This window comes from Candoia aspera, chromosome 3, assembly GCF_035149785.1.
Source record: "Candoia aspera isolate rCanAsp1 chromosome 3, rCanAsp1.hap2, whole genome shotgun sequence".
NCBI lineage: Eukaryota > Metazoa > Chordata > Lepidosauria > Squamata > Boidae > Candoia > Candoia aspera.
The window spans coordinates 5,173,567-5,189,803 of NC_086155.1; the positions used below are offsets into that span (position 1 = coordinate 5,173,567).

The following is a 16,237-nucleotide window of genomic DNA, read 5'->3' on the forward strand; positions in this document are numbered from 1 at the left end:
ATAGCAAAGCTCTTTCCGCCAAAGGTCTGTTCTAGAAAAAAGGCCACGCGTGATTTCATCAGTAGAGGTGATTACTGTTGTACCCCTGAAGTGGTGAATGGCCAGCACTGCTACAAGGCATGGGGAGACGTGGGTTTACACAGCAACACTAACCCTCACCCTGGTTAACAAGTACAATTCACATGTTTCCTTATCAAGGTTGTTTGTGGGTAGGGGTAAAAAAGTCAAGATGGCGCGGCCACACGTGAACAGAGCCCCACCCCTTTTCAACACATGTTGACCGTGTTGACTTGGGCTAACTTGAGTTGCTTACCAGCATCTGAAGAGACTTTTCTTCCCACCCATCCTTTTTAGGTATCTAAATGGTATCTCATGGTGGCTAATGGTAATAGCATTAGCCATCTTCTGTACAGACTGACCTGTAATTTACAGTGATATGCTAAGTTCTAGACTGGTGAGAGATTCCAAAAGTCCTTTTGGATGGTGGCATCCTGATCCTGGAGCTTTCTCTGAACATACCCATCAAACTTTCATGACTGTTTGTTGGCACTCTACAAGGCTGAGACTTTTTTCTATTTTGTTTTAAAGAAACAATTGCACAACATTCATGTTCGTTGGCTGTTGTGATTTTGCGGTGCACGAGTTTTATTGTTGGTAATGTATTGTTGGTGATGTATTGCTGGTGATTTATTGTTGGTAACCCTTTGGTGGACCCATTTAGCCAGAAAAATGGCCACCACCACCCCGCTTTTTCTGCAGAAGAATCAAAGTGTCTGTCTCAATGGGTGAGCTGTTCCCCACTTGCTGGATGCTTGAAAGAGAAATGATAATATATTCTACACTGATGGACTTACTGAAATGTCTCTCAGCTACCCTCTCCATTTGAGGACTCTAGGCAGCTTGCAGATGTCAATGCAGAACAAAATCCAAGGTACCAAAGTCATTAAAAAGAAGCAGCGTTTAAAAAAACAACAACCCTTAAGTGGCTTATGTGAAAAGAAAGGCTTGAAGATTTCCTTTTAAGCTGTAACAGGAAGAGAGACAGCCTCAACTTCAAGAAGAAATTGTCTTGCCACACCCATCCCACAAAAAACAGAATGTTAAATGCTGATATGAAGAGTGTCTATGTTTACAGAATTTGCAAATGGTGCTATATCGGACCAAGAGCATGGGTAGACCATTGACTAGGCAGGTCACCTGGGTCCCGATCTAGGTGCAAGGTCAGAGGAAGATGAAGAAAACTTGTTCGGAGGGTTACCTGTTTTTCTGTCCCAGCTCTGAAGCTGTTATTCTATGGTGAACTTACATCAGAAGTTGCCCTACTTGGTATTCAATCATATTGCATCTAGGTAGTATTGTCTGCACCAGACTTCTCCGATACAATGTCCTCCACATGGGTTGTCCTTCAACTCACATGTTCCTCAGCCTGCGCTGCCAAGAGCTATGAGGTCCACCACATATGTCAGATGATCAGTTGGGCAACACTGCCCAACTGACCATCGTGGTCACCTTCTGCATGGAAAGGATGTGCATCACCCAATGGGTCTATTCACCCAACATACGTAACCACATCTGTTCAAGAGCTGGAGGTTGCACTGGCACCCCATGCTGACTTTGGCTAATGCTAACCTTGGCTAGTGTTTTAGTGGCTTCACTTGGGAACCCGGTCTTGTGGGTTTCTTCACTATTCAGTACTTTGCGTGAACTCAGAAAATGGGCTGGTTCATTAACCAGCTTAAATGGAATGTATGGATTGATTTATAGCCCAGTGACTCTTGAGTGCAGCGTTTCTCAAAACCTTGGCCACTTTAAGATGTGTGGTCTTCAACTCCCAGAATTCCCCAGCCAGCATGGAATTGAAGTCCAGTTTCTTAAAGTGGTCAAGGTTGAGAAACGCTGCTCTAGTGATAGCTCTTTTGAGCTGTAATGTCCTTAGGTCACCATTTTTATGACCTCTGCATGGCACAGGGGCTCCCCAGATCTAATCCATGCTTTCTTGGCCTAGCTAAAAGATGGCTTCTTCCCCATCCCCAATCCCCACCACCTCCTGCTTTGAAAGGAGACTGATTGTTTCTCAGGAAGAAAATTATAATAATAATAATAATTATTATTATTAAAGCAGAGAAGAGATCCTTGGCGTTCCTTTGTGGGCCATATTTTATTCCGACAATTAACAAAACAAACTCCGGCCGCTTGGGTCTGCCTGTGATTATTTGCTTGACAATTCCCCAGCCTGGCACATGGGCGTTCTCTCCCGCATGGCCTGGTGCCAGGTTGTTTTCAATCCACTTTCCAGAAGCTCGTCTCCTTCCAGAAAGAGCTTCTGGCTCCGGGCAGGGCGCCTTGAAGCAGAATGTCCTCACTCTCCCGCAGAGCAAGGAGGGCGCCACCGTGTCCTCAGACCAGTCCTCAAAGGAACATTTTCTTCTTCTGTAGCCTCTTCTTTGTGGTAAGAGGATAGGCCATCCACAGAAATAGCATCCCTTAGCTCTAAGTGCCAGCCCCCAGGTTTTTCCAGCAGCCCCCAAGCTTTGCCCCCAAGTAGGGAAGAGCCCTCTGCCCCTCTCCCCCACTTCTCCCACACCAACATTTCTCCAGTTCCCAGGAAGTGTTGGAGGCAGGCGCATTCGCCTTCTTCTAAAACCCAGCAAGGGGACCAATCATGGCTGACACCTAAGCCAGAACACCAGTGGATTGATCTTCCAGCTGAGCATTTTTGAAACACAGAGTTTAAAAAAGTGTTTCCTAAGAAATCAGGAAAAATATGGATGGATGGATGGATGGATGGAATACTGTGAGTCTCCAGCAGGGGTGTCCACATGCTATGCATTGTAAAAAGGGGAGGCTGCCATCTTGACTTTTTTGACCCGTCCTCCCCTGCAGATGCACCCGGTCTCCATTAGCTAAGTATTAAGGATGCACTGCACTTCAGCCTCACCTGAGCTCCAGTTTCCAGCCCTAACTTCAGCAAGACGCTCGGGCTGTAAGGCAGTGTTTCTCAACCTTGGCAGCCTGAAGGTGTGTGGATGTCAACTCCCAGAATTCCCCAGCCAGCAAGCCACACATCTTCAAGTTGCCAAGGTTGAGAAACACTGCTCTAAGGCTATCTAACAAAAGAGAAAGATTCAGTCCTGAATCTGAGATTCAATTGCATTGTTGCGGCTGCCGTCTTGACGTTTTTGATCACACCCTGCGGACACCCCTGTGTCTTATGGCAGAGGCCCACACCTTTAGAAACGTGTTAGTCTTTCAGAAACCACGAGGCTCTGAAATATTTTGGCTGCCACAGGTGAACGAGGCTGGCCCTACTCTTAATGCAACAAAGTGGCTGCTTTGTGTGATAGGTTGGGATGGGGAGTGAATCGGGACCCCGGCCACCACCCACTGTCCTTGCGTCCACCCCCAAGAGCATCACAGATACTTAGAGGAATGCAGAGTGAGGTCTTGTGGTCTCTGCTCGCACACACTGATGCCTATGACGCTGTTGTTTGCCTGCCAAAGGGTGAGTAGCACTACTGCGATTTTCTCAAAGGGAAGGGTGCACAGGAGGGTATTCTGGGTGGTGGTGGGTCCTCCTCTGATCTCAAGCCTGTTTGAGGCCACCCCGGTGGCCACTCCCACGGTAATTAAACCACTATGGAATTCTCTGCTAAATCAAATCCTCCATTCTGCCACCAGGAAACATAAGATAATAATCCTTTGCAGAGCTCAGAACAACGGCATACATGTACGGCTTGCTTCTCTACCTCTTTCTCCCACACAGCAGAGTTCATCTGTGGGCAGAAGAGCTCCATGTATGAAGTGAAATATCAAAGGCAGAGTTCCCCCTGTTTGTAAGTGGAGGTTTTGTCACGGATCCAAAGCTAACCAGCCCAAAATTTAGCAAATCCCACCTTCAGCCCCCTTTCACTATTGATCAGTGGACCCTCCGACAGGGTGGCTGCAAGAGGCATCCTCTTTCCTCCATGAGATCAGACTCTGCTTGAAATCTATGATTACATTGATTATACTACTAGGAGGAATTTTATTACTGTTTTTCAGGGACAAGTAAAAAAACAATCAAACTTTGTTCTTCAGTGGCACTTGAAGATCTCCACCAGCTTGGTCAACACGCAAAGTCTCGAGTGGCTTCTGGATTTTAAAGTAAAGCTCATCGTCAAAGCAGAAATTGTCGGGTGGCTGGGCTAAGAAAGGTAGTTTTAAAAGCAGCCCAGTGAGATACCCTCCTACAAGGGACATGAAGATTGAGAGGCCGAGGCCTACCACTTGGAAAAGAGCCTGCTGTGAGGCAGTTCTTCCCAGGGTGTCACCAATAAAGGTTGTCTCCACAGTGACATTTTGTAAGGGTGGACTCCGTGCAGGGAAGACTTGGTAAAGCTGGAGGCCGTAGGCCTCATCTGGCACTAACAAAATGGCCACAATTCCAGCCATGGCCCCAATGATGCCTGGAAGACCATGAAGGTTGTGGATCCCACACTGATCCTGAATATGGAATTTGGTGGCCAAGAAAGGTGTCATATATCTGAAGCCAAGGATACAGGCTAGAGATGAAAAGATCCCCAGGAGAAATGCTCCAGCTGGAGTAATGGCCATGTCTACTGCTGTGCCAATGGCTACACCTCCAGCCAAGGTGGCATTCTGTAGATGGCCCATGTTGACTTTGCCCTTCTTCTCCAGGAGGCTGGAGGTAGCAAATGTGGTCAAGACACTGGCACTAAGTGTAATCCAGGTGTGTAGCACAGCCCTATGTTGGGCATCACCTGGATGGACAAGGACAGAAATAAAACTGGGCCAGAACACCCAAAGGAATATGGCACCCACCAAGGACAGAAGATCAGAGATATAGGAGGGAGTCTCCTTGGGGTGTCCTGTCTGGAGTCCTGACCGGTACAAAGCAATGGAGGCCCCCAGACCAAAGTAACAAGAAAATACATGGATTGTTACAGTTCCTCCTATGTCCACCGCTTGGAAGTAGCTTATAATTAGCCACTCACAGGCAACGTAGAGGGGAACTTCACAGAGGCCCATGAGAAGAAGCTGGATGGGACTCGTTCGACCCAAGATGGCCCCTGCTGAGATGAGAACAGTCACAGTTGCAAACTCAGCAGTCAGGAAGTTATAGAGGCCTAGATGGATCTTTCCGTGGCTGTAGTGGTAGATGAATCCTTGTACAATCAGGGCCCACTGCATGGAGAAGTTGGACAGGAGGAAATTGTAGGCAACAGCACTAACCCCGTAGCCTTTCATAAACGCCAGCAGCAACCCGAGGCCTACCAGCAACATCAACTGGATGTCTTGGAAGAGAGAGAAGAAGGCGTAGAGCTGGTTCTCAGCTGGGTCAACATTGGCGGGCTGGCTGGCAGCATCCGTGTGCCGGTCGTAGGTTGTGAACAGAACAAAGATGACCAGGAGAGCTCCTTGAAAGACGAAGAGGAAGACGGGCAACCGGAAACGGAGGCTGGTAGAGAAGACTTTGGACATGTTTCACCCAGCAGGTCCAAGACGAATCTGTAAAGAAGTAGCCAGCCAATGAGAAAAAAAATCCCCAATATTGAGAGGGCCATTCCAATTTCTGGTTGACTTTGGACTTTTCAAATCAGTAGGCACATACACACTAACCAGACCCAACCTTCCAACGCCAACAAGATCAGTCTGTAAGTAGTGCCCCCTCCTTTGGGAAGGGCGGACCATAGTCTGACATTCACCCAGTGTAGCCTACAGCCTTTCAATGTCCTGGTGGTCTCCCATCCAACGTCCTTCTTCATACTTACAGGCAAGCAGATGAACTTACTACTGGCAGTGAGGTTCTTTTGCAACAGCCCCCCAGGAGAGACCTCAACGAAGAAGGCCCTTCTCAAGCTATTTTCCATAAGGGCTGTAAAACATTTCAGTGTATTTTGGAAACATTGGGTTGGTTTAATAGTTTGGGAAACTGTTTTAGTTATGGCTGTTTGCTGCTTTATGCTAAGCTGTTTTTCCTGCATCAGTGTTAAATGTCTTCTATTTCAAATGGCATAAAGGTGGCTTATAAGTCTTTTAAATGGATGAGCAAAGGCCTTTGATTATGGCCATAGCTAGATGGCTTCTCATGGAGAGGAGCTTTGCTTAGCTATTCCTAGACTGCAAGGTTTTAAGAGGCATCCCTGTAGGCTGGGTATTATTTCTCCTGGAAGCATGCAACTAAATTGGGCAGAAGCACTGAAGATTTATTCTCAAAAAGTAAAGAAACACGGTGAACATCTCTGTAACCAGGAACATGCCCAGCGGACCAAACCCTGGTGAGAAAATGGCTGGGTTCAAACAATGCAAGTCCGGTAAAGACCTGGCAGGTGCATTCCCACTACATGCTAAGCTTGATGGTTTTTTAAACCTAAATTTAGGGACCGTCTCATCCCTATTACATTGACCTGCCCCACCCGGTCATGCAGGGAGGGCATGTTACAGACCCCATCTATAAAAAATCTAGTGGGGTCCCGGAAGCGCACCTTCTCTGCTGTAGCTCCCGCCCTTTGGAACATCCTCCCCCCAGAGGTCCGACAGGCCCCTTCGCTCCTGGACTTCCGAAAATGACTAAAGACCTGGTTTTGTCAGCAGGCTTGGAATGGGAGGGGGAATAGTTATACCTGGGGATGGCTAGCGCCCTAAGTGATTTTGAGGGGCCTCCTACACTCACGGACTGATTAAAATCTCTTGCCACTTAGATTTTACTATATTCTCATTTTATTGTATTGTTATACTGAAATGGTTTAAAGTTTTAACTGCATTTTATTGTAAACCGCCCAGAGTCCCCCATGAGGGGGAGATGGGCGGTGAATAAATTTATAAACAAACAAATAAATAAATACTTTCCCCCTTCATTGTATTTATAGACAGCCAAATCTGCCAACTTATGTGATATGAGATATGGGTGGCTTTAGCAAGTTGTATGAACCTGGCCTGTTTTGTTGATCCAGTGTATTGTGCAAAGCTAGGAAACAGGTTACTTCAGGAACCAGGAAAATTGTAATGCGGTGTCTCTCAATCTTGGCAACTTCAAGCATGCTGGCTGGGGAATTCTGGGCGTTGAAGTCCACCAAGTCTTAAAGTTGCCAAGGTTGAGAGACACCGGTGTAATGGGTGAATGGAGTCACTATGTTTGCAAGCCAGAAGAAAGAAAGGATATTGCCATGACCAGCTTCAATTCTGGGGTTCCCTGGCATACCAATACTGGGGCAGATTGGGTGCTATCCATCTTCATTGGATCTCACATGGACTGCCGTACTGAGCCCCACCAGTCTTCAGGGCCCTTGACATCCCTACCTTCTTGGACAGTTGATGGAAGTGTAAACAGTGCGCAAATCTCAGTGGGCTAACCTGACATGCAAGAACATTTCATTTCTCCCCTCCCCAAAATTGTAGAGCTCCACCATGAGCACCCTCCTTTTCTAAAGCATCACTGTTGGATTAGGGCTATAAAGACCTTGATGCTCTAGGAGACAAGGACTAATTTAAAAACTAAGGTGCTGGAAGTGGCAAACAATAAAAATAGATCTTGCAACTTCCATTTCTGGTGTGCTAGATTGTCCTTTATGCTTGTCATGATGCTTTTATGTGACATTTAATCTCTGCCATTAAACATTAACCAGGGATAGAATCAGAGACTGAACTTCTTTCTTGTGCAAGTCTCAGAGATTGCAGATGGGCCTTTTTTGCCCAACCATTGAAAACATCACAATACACCTGATAAAACTGCCCGCTTCAACAGTCCTTCCAGGCCACAGAATCAGTCCAAAGGGATGGACCTTGACCAGATTTCATTACTGCAGTTTCTTAATGACAAAAGCTTTGCTTTAACCACGGCCTTTTGAACAAATAACCACTTACAGAAAGGTAAAGGCAATTTCTGGTTGGTTTGCCGTCCTATATTAGCTGATCTTGCTCGATGCTTTGATAAAGTAGTTAGAAACTTCACTAGGATACAAAACTGAAGTCTGGTATTCTGCAGGAAACCAGAAATGCGTCCATCATGGTAAGCCACAGTTGCTATCAATAACAACACGGGATTTTTTAAAAGAAGCACAAGCCAGGTTCCTACAGACATGATGGGCTCTCCTTTATTGGATGTGGTTCAAGTGGAGAGTATCATAGGATAGGAAGAAACAATGGAGATCTTCTAGTCCTCAGACCATCCAGACAAATGGCTTTGCAAATTTGGATCTCCCTCTGTAAAGTCTCCACCTGTGGCTCTTGTCCTACTCTTGGGGGCTAGGAAGAATCCGTGCACGCTACACATCCATTTCTTTGAGATGCTGCATTCATGCACTCATCCATGGCCTTCAAAACTCCCCACCATCTCTAGATGGCTGCAAAGGAAAAAGGGCGCTCTTTGTTCTCATTGCTAGTGTTTTAGAGTTTGGCAGTGGTAGCCAGGGGAAAATATTTAAGCCAGCGAGATTGCAGGAGACAAATAAGGTTGCCTTGGCCAATGCAACCATCTTTCATGGAAGTCCAGATGTTGCAAAGGTGGCTGAGAGGCTGTTACCTCCCACTATTTTTTTTTAAAGTAAACCCAACTAAACTACAATGATTCAGTGAGGACCAGGAACCCCATAGATGGAGCTTAGAGATGCTTAACTACTCTGAGCATTTTCTTCCCATATTATTCCCTCCTCCCATGTGGCCGTAGGGGGGTGAAGAAGAATAAAAAGGCAGTGGGAGGGATTCCTAGAGAGGCCCCATATCTGTGGGGCTCCTCTAGGGCTTTGACTCTATGCTTATTCATACAACCCAACTGAGTGGGGGATGGGGAGGTTGTTTAAGCCCTAAACCACACAGAGCTAACCTATTCCCCTCTGCTTCCAATGTAACATCGTTGTTCAACGGTCTAACCTTAGTCTTAACCCATTCAGGCTTGTGATGCAAATAAAACCACAGTGTGCGTTACACAGCCTCAGGTAAGGCATTATTTACGCATATGCTCACCCTTCCAGACACAGTGGATTTCAGCTACAGCCCTCTGTTGCTCCCTCCTTGCCAGGCCACAAATAGCAATTCCTTGTCAATGCAGCAATCTTGGGTCAGTAGCACTGCGTCCTCTGAAGCCTCCGTGGGTTCTGTTAAAGGAGAAGGAAATCAGAAGTTAGGACTCAGAGGGAGCGATCATTTGATTTTAATTCAAGGCAATGAAGGAATTTGTTTCAGATGGACATGAGCTTTGCTACCGGGCTGATATCTGCAAATGTTTGGCAATTCTCCGCCAATCAAAGGGCTTAGGAAATACATCTTGCTGAAGTTACACTTCTTTTATAGGTTAAATGAGATTCTTGAGCCTGGATTGGAGTTAAATTGTAACTTTTATTGATTATTGTATCCACAAAGCCAGCCCTAACCCTGACAACACTTCTCAGTGGCCTTTCCCCACAGTTACAATCTGCTCTGGTTTTTCAAGGCAAGCATGAGACGGTTTCCACCAATTCAACCAAGGATGGAACGGGTTCAGGTGAGATGTGAAAGAGCCTTTTGTTCCTTAGCCTTCCTTTGGAGTCACTCTTTATGTTCTGGTAGAGGGGAATTTCAAAAAGCCTCCTTCAAGGCAATGACGTGAAAAAGGTAATGTGGTCCATCCAGATGGTCACCAGCATTTCTCCAGAAACTCTGCAGTTCATTAAAGGAGCCAGATGTTCTTCTGGTGCTTCTGTTTTAACACTCACACTGACTTCAATGAGTGCATTTCTTAAAGCAGTGGCATCTTTCTTGAAGTTGGGCTCTTTAATAAATAGCAGAGATATGCTGCATTCAATGAGGGTCAAAGTGTTACTTCCAAAGCAAATTGGAAGTGTATGTAGCTACCACCACCACCACCACCACCACCACCACCACCCTCATTTATACATATGCAGTAAACAAACCCCAGTGTTCTTGGGGATCTGTAACATGTTGTCACCCCAATTCTGATCTACTGTTTGCCATAAAGTCTGCTTGTGGTATCTATCAGCTGTAAAGGAGCCAGCAGTCGAGAAATATGCCCAGAATAGTACTTGCCAGGAAAAGAGTTTCAGATGTTGTGATGTGTCTCCACCTACAAAGATCAGAATCATGCAAGCCTGGCCTTCCCTGTGATACTCTATGGAAATGAAAGTTGGACTTTGAAGAAGCAGGATAGGAACAGTATTGACACCTTTGAACTCTGGTGTTGGAGAAGGCTCCTGAGAATACCACAGATGGCCCAGAAAACAGACAAATGGATCCAAACTTCTCACCTGAGCACAAGTGACCAGGCTCAAATTATCATATTTTGGACAAATTATGCAAAGGTCACCTTCCTTGAGAAGTCCATAATGCTGGGAAAGGTGGAAGGAAAGAGAAGAAGAGGAAGACCAGCAACGAGGCGGATGGACTCAGTTACAGCGGCGATGGGGCACCAGCGGAAGATCATCCTAGAGAAGGCCTATCTATGTGGTTGCTATGAGTCAACATCCACATGATGGCACGTAATCAATCAATCACTGAGAACACCCTTACATGATGGTGTGGTAGGGATGTGCGGTACTTTGGATCCAAAGCTGAAAAGGGGCTTCAGAGCAGATGTGGGCATGCACCCCACACCTCGCTAAATAAGCTGGGTCTTTTCCTACAGAATCCCAAGGAACTATGTATGTGAATTAAGAAGGGACCCACAGGCTGCAATGATACTGGCACTTCCATACCTCAAGCATGTGTGTTGCTGAGTGTGTGCAGAGGCTCCAAAGGACCATTTCAGCTTTGGGTTCAAAGCAGTGCCCTTCCATAGTATGAAGGCTGTGGACACATCCCTGCTTCTCATGGGGATGTTAGCATAGGGCAACCCCTGGCCAACATTGGCTGACCTTGAAAAGGCTCGGAGAGGTTGGAGTTTGTGAATACTTGGAAGGGAACCTTGGCAGGAAATCCTAGGGCTGAAGGCTAGACTGGGAAGAAAAGAAAAGAAAAAAAAATTGAAAGTAGTGAACCATCTCCATACATTCCAAGAAAGCTGCATGTAAATAACTGGAGCTGAGTTTGACTCATGAGGGACTTTACCTTTACTGCTGAATATGCACAAAGGAAACATTAACGTGACCAAAATAAAGTGCCTGGTCATTGCTCTTCGTCATGTAGGAAAAGCAAGAGGACAAAGTCTCTCCTGGTCTTGAGGATTGGTGATATAATCAGCAAATTAAGACTGCTGGATGACAGGGGGGAGATAACTCTTCCTGCCCCTGCAGTTCTTAAGCCAATTCTTCCCTGGCATCTCCTGGTAGTTTCCCATCCAAAGATTGATCACCTCTGACCCTGCTTAGCTTGTTCAAACTCAGCCCAGGTCAGCTGGATGCCTAATACCTTTAAATGCTCCTTTAAAAAAAAACAACTGGTCCCATTATACCATCTTACTGCCTTTCCATCCACACCACTTGTTCCATCAGACCCTTCCTGCGCTTTTCTGAGTTAAGTGGAAAGAGATGGTAGGGGTGTTTTGAGATCAAACAGGGATGGTACTAGCCCTTGAACCTAGCATAGGTGTAATTTATAAATTAACATTTTTTTATATTGCCCCAATTGAGTGACTCTGGGCAGGGATGTCTGCAGGCACTGGAATAGGGTAATTGGATTGTAGAGGGCAGAGGGAATGGCCTTGAAGGACAGGAGGAAATGCTGTAAGAAGGCAGTGGTCAGATAAGAGGGGCCTGAGCCCAGGGCAAGAATGTGACGCGGGTAAATGTCTCAGACAAGCCCCTCCCTAGTTCACACGAAGATAAAGAGAGGGAGGTGGAAGCACATTCAGACTTGAAAGATTTGGTTGTTGTTGTTTATTCGTTCAGTCGCTTCCGACTCTTCGTGACTTCATGGACCAGCCCACGGCAGAGCTGCCTGTTGGTCGTCAACACCCCCAGCTCCCCCAGGGACGAGTCCATCACCTCTAGAATATCATCCATCCACCTTGCCCTTGGTCGGCCCCTCTTCCTTTTGCCCTCCACTCTCCCTAGCATCAGCATCTTCTCCAGGGTGTCCTGTCTTCTCATTGTGTGGCCAAAGTATTTCAGTTTTGCCTTGAATATCATTCCCTCAAGTGAGCAGTCTGGCTTTATTTCCTGGAGGATGGACTGGTTGGATCTTCTGGCAGTCCAAGGCACTCTCAGAATTTTCCTCCAGCACCGCAGTTCAAAAGCATCGATCTTCCTTCTCTCAGCCTTCCTTATGGTCCAGCTCTCGCAGCCATATGTCACTACGGGGAACACCATTGCTTTAACTAAGATTCGGTTACTATAGCTTTATAATAAAAATAGCCCTGACTTATATGGCATTGCTGTCTTAGTCTGATCTACCTTGTTGGGCTGACACGTATAGACTGATGCATTGGATATGATGAGTTAGGGCCCTGGCTTTCTGTTTTTATTGTTTTTACCATCTTTGGTTTTATTACCATCGTCAGCCACCTGAGCTGTGTTCTCTACAATGGGCGGCCATATAAATCTTTTAAATCAGTCAATACATAAATGTTCAACCTGGAGCAAAGAAGACTAAGGGAAGACAGGATAACCAAATTCCGATACATAGGGGAAATGGTTAGGAACATTCTTCTATGGTCACAGAAACCAGGACCAGAAATAACGGATCCAAGTTGCAGGTACCTAGATTTAGCTGGCGATATTCAATAGCATCAAAGAAACAGCTGGATGGGATTTCTCTGCTGTCAGCTTTGCAGTCTTGTGCATCTCTCTGGGGAAGAGTTGTGACTACTTTGAAGCATTACCTCTCACGATGCTCATAACGGTGCAATTGTGTGTGCCAGTTTTTGGTTTGTTGGTTTGTCTGTTTTCGCCACTGTGTTCGCCTAAGAGTCTGCAAAAACTTGCTAGGGTTCTGTGAGAGACGAAGGGCAAAATAATAACAATAACAATAACAACAGTAATAATTCACTCAGTTGCAGCCAATGTCCTATCATAAGAGCTTTGCCACTTGATCAAGACTTCGAGAAACTTCCTTTTTCTTTAAACAAACAGGTTCCATGGCATGAAAAAGTTTGAAAACTCCTGTTATAGCCTATTATATATTATAGTAATATCTGTTCTCTAGTGCAACCCTCCCTGTCTACTTAGAAATACGTCCTGTTCAGTTCAGTAAGTCTCCCTCCCAGCAGGTAGGGGTGCGTCGAACCACACCTTTATTCTTCTACAATAACTTTCAGTTTACTGTGAAAATGTAATTAATTCCACCTCTCCGAATGCTGAGCTCCCCTCTGCCTTGAAGGCACAACTCCAAATATAACAATGATTTTCTACAGTTGTAGAATGTCTGTAAATATTATTACACCAGTCCCAAATGCATGTTTATAGCATTCATTCACCCGCAAGGCTTCGATCTGAATTCTTGCTCAGCCCTGGGATCTCCTCCTTATCTTTAGTTTTCCAATGTTGTTCAGACGGACATAAATAAATTCTCCTTCTCATCTCGCTTGCAAGTTCAGGCCCTGTTTGTGGAAGCAGAGATTTGAACGTAATCCTGAATGAATCTGAAAATAAATCTTCACTCAGTACTTACAGTTGTGAATCTCAGATTCTCCACATCGCTGTTAATTCCATAATAATCTGCTAAATTACCATGTAGGAATAAAGAGGCATGTGGCACGGAGTTGGTAGATTCGGAACCACAACATTTAAAAATATTTTTGTTGAAAATGTAACACTGCTTCCTTGAAAACAAAAGGAAGCCTTGATGGAAAGGAAAAATAGATGTTGTTTCCTAGAAAAGACCAAACTCTCCTTAGGATATTGTTGAAATAAATCAGACTTGGGTTGGGCTGAAAGGGTGGAATAAAGAGCCATTTTAAAGAAACTCCTCTAGGAGATACAGTATGTTTTGCTTAGTGATTGATCTGGGGAATCTCAAAATTCTCTGGACCAATATTAAAGCCAGAGCATTTTAAGTGACATGCGAGGAAAAAGGTATCTGACATTTAATTGGCATTTATAGTTGACACGGAAGGTCCAACATCTAGTGAATTCGGGGGTTCAGAATCCCAGCTGAAAATTTGTGAATGAAGATAAAATAAAAGATAGCAATTCCTTCCTTTGCCCAATGATGGACAGCAGCTCTGCCTTCGTTTTGTTTTCTCAGCCATTCGTAAAATTGGCTTGGAATTCCGATCTGCACATGTCAACAGGCACCCAATTTTCAACCGTTGTTGCAATGTAAACACATTTGTAAGTTTCACAGGCCTCCTTTTCCTCACCCTTATCATAATTCCAGCACATCGTAGCCCAACGGTTTAAACGTGGATGTGTTTATTTATTTTATTTATTTGGGAGGTTTTTCTTAAGCAAAGGACTCTGGGCGGCTAACTTTCATTTACTGTCTTTTGTACAATGGCCAGAGGCAGGGTGCCCTTATTGCAACTAAGCGGATGAGGGCACAGCTTTTTATTTTTGCAGTAGTGGCAAACTTTCATGTACTTCTCTTCCCACCTGCTGCATGGATTTTAAAGCACATTCTCTCCCCGCTTTTGAAAACCCGCCCTCTCTATTTCGGCTTCCCAATCCGCCACGCGTGTCGCATACACACCGAACGCTTCTTCGGAAACCCTTGCTTTCGAACATCAACGGTGCTGGCTTTGCTTTGAATATTTTCAGCACCACTGGGATGTTTCTCTGCATAGCTGATCAAGTCAGGTAAAACAGGTTCCCGCTGGCTTATAGCCAGGTTTTAGAAACAAACCTGAGTTGGTTTGTCTCTGGAATGTGCCTTTTGAGGTGGCAACAGAGAGTCAAGTGGGCACAGGAGGAGAAGAATTTCCTCCCCACCTAATTCAAACATTAATGTCCATATTTCTGCTTTATAGGAGCACTGCAGTTTTTAATTGGGGCATGCTGCTGTTTCCCAGCGTTAACAGCCTGATATTTCTAAAACAGTGTTTCTGAACCTCAGGAACTTTAAGCCGTGTGGAGTTCAACTCCTAGAATTCCCCAGCCAGCATGCTGGCTGGGGAATTCTGGGAGTTGAAATTCACACGGCTTAAAGTTGCTGAGGTTCAGAAACACTGTTCTAAAACAGCTTTTTGTAGCACCTGAAATCTCTTAAACGATGAGACTGAACACTGGGTTAAATTCCCTGCATTTCCAGTAGAATTGAAGAAAGAATTGGATTTCAGGGCTCAAAAAATCTCTGGGGACAGACCCGCCATCTGGTACTGGATTTCTCTGTCCTGGTTTTGGAGGTGAAGCTCTGGCCAGTCGAGAAGTCTTTAAGATTATTTCCTAAATCCGTGCTTTAATTTCTGTGCTTCTGTTTTAAAATCCAGCCAGGCTGTTTCCCCAGCTGAGATCCGTTCTGTCATAAGGAGCTTCCCCTATAAGAGGAAACAGCAATTGTTGAGACTGTGATAAGAGGGTAAATGCTCATTTTGATTTGGGCCCTTTATTTGGGGGAAGGCAGTGTGGCATAATGGTAAGGGTACCGTAACGGTATGTGGGAATGACCTTGGGAGAGAGGAGGAAGATCAGCAGGCGAGGCAGTGGCCAGATAAGAGGCAGCTGAGCCCGCAGAAGGAATGGGGACGTGGTAGACATCTCTGAAGGGACCCTCCCTAGTTTCTTGGGCTGTGAAGGTGAGGTGGGGGGGAGAGATGTACTTTCAGACTTGCAAGATTCTGTTAATGTCACCTTACAATAAAGTAGAGCTAGTACTTCTGGGTGTGCTTCTTGTCTGGCCTACCTCGCAAGGCTGACAGGTACTGAACTAGGAACAGGGAGACCCTGATTGAGACTTCACCAGGGAATTTGGGCCAGACACCCCCCTCAGCCCAAGATCCAGTCTGGTCTAGTGGATGCCAATCCCACAAGGGAATTGAACAACCCTAGACATATTGTACCTCCATGTGAAGGAGCATTTCACTTAGCATTATTGTTTGGCTGGACCTGATTTTATGGTGGCGCTAGGCAGGAAGGGGGCTCCTTCACATCAGTGGATTTGCCGCTCCTTCAAACAAGCAGGGCCTTTGTGGCTGTCGTAACACTTCGCAGCACCTTGGCTGCTCTTGAAACAGTTATGAAGGGTCGGACCTGGTCAGGATTTGGAGGGGAGACCGTGAGAAAAATCTCAGGGCTGTAGGCTAGACTGGAAAGTTGAAAAGCCATCTGGGAAGAAAGCAAAGCGCACTCCCTCTTGACTGTTGCCAAGAAAACCCCACGGACGTCTTCCTGCAGTCAGCAGCCGCCGAGAATGACCGGAGAGAGACATTTTTTTC

At 45.6% G+C, this 16,237-nt stretch overlaps 2 protein-coding genes across 3 annotated transcripts in view; both read right to left on the bottom strand.

The window, feature by feature from the left end:
• Positions 1 to 16,237, bottom strand: part of SOX18 (SRY-box transcription factor 18) — a 229,234-nt gene that overhangs the window by 166,429 nt on the left and 46,568 nt on the right. The window lies entirely within an intron of this gene.
• Positions 4,005 to 9,786, bottom strand: LOC134492794 (ammonium transporter Rh type A-like). Of its 2 annotated transcripts, none has more exons than XM_063296889.1 (2): positions 8,962 to 9,786; positions 4,005 to 5,508 (listed from the first exon to the last, which is right to left on the bottom strand). In XM_063296889.1, exon 2 carries the CDS (start codon positions 5,479 to 5,481, stop codon positions 4,060 to 4,062), a length of 1,422 nt encoding a protein of 473 aa, XP_063152959.1. In that variant the 5' UTR covers positions 5,482 to 5,508; positions 8,962 to 9,786; the 3' UTR covers positions 4,005 to 4,059. The 2 variants fall into 2 exon arrangements, with proteins under 2 accessions (XP_063152959.1, XP_063152960.1); XM_063296890.1 differs by lacking the exon at positions 8,962 to 9,786 and adding an exon at positions 7,864 to 7,966.

What these genes read in the sequence shown, in the direction of transcription:
- LOC134492794 (XM_063296889.1), bottom strand. Translation starts at nt 5,481, where the DNA reads ATGTCCAAAGTCTTCTCTACCAGCCTCCGTTTCCGGTTGCCCGTCTTC.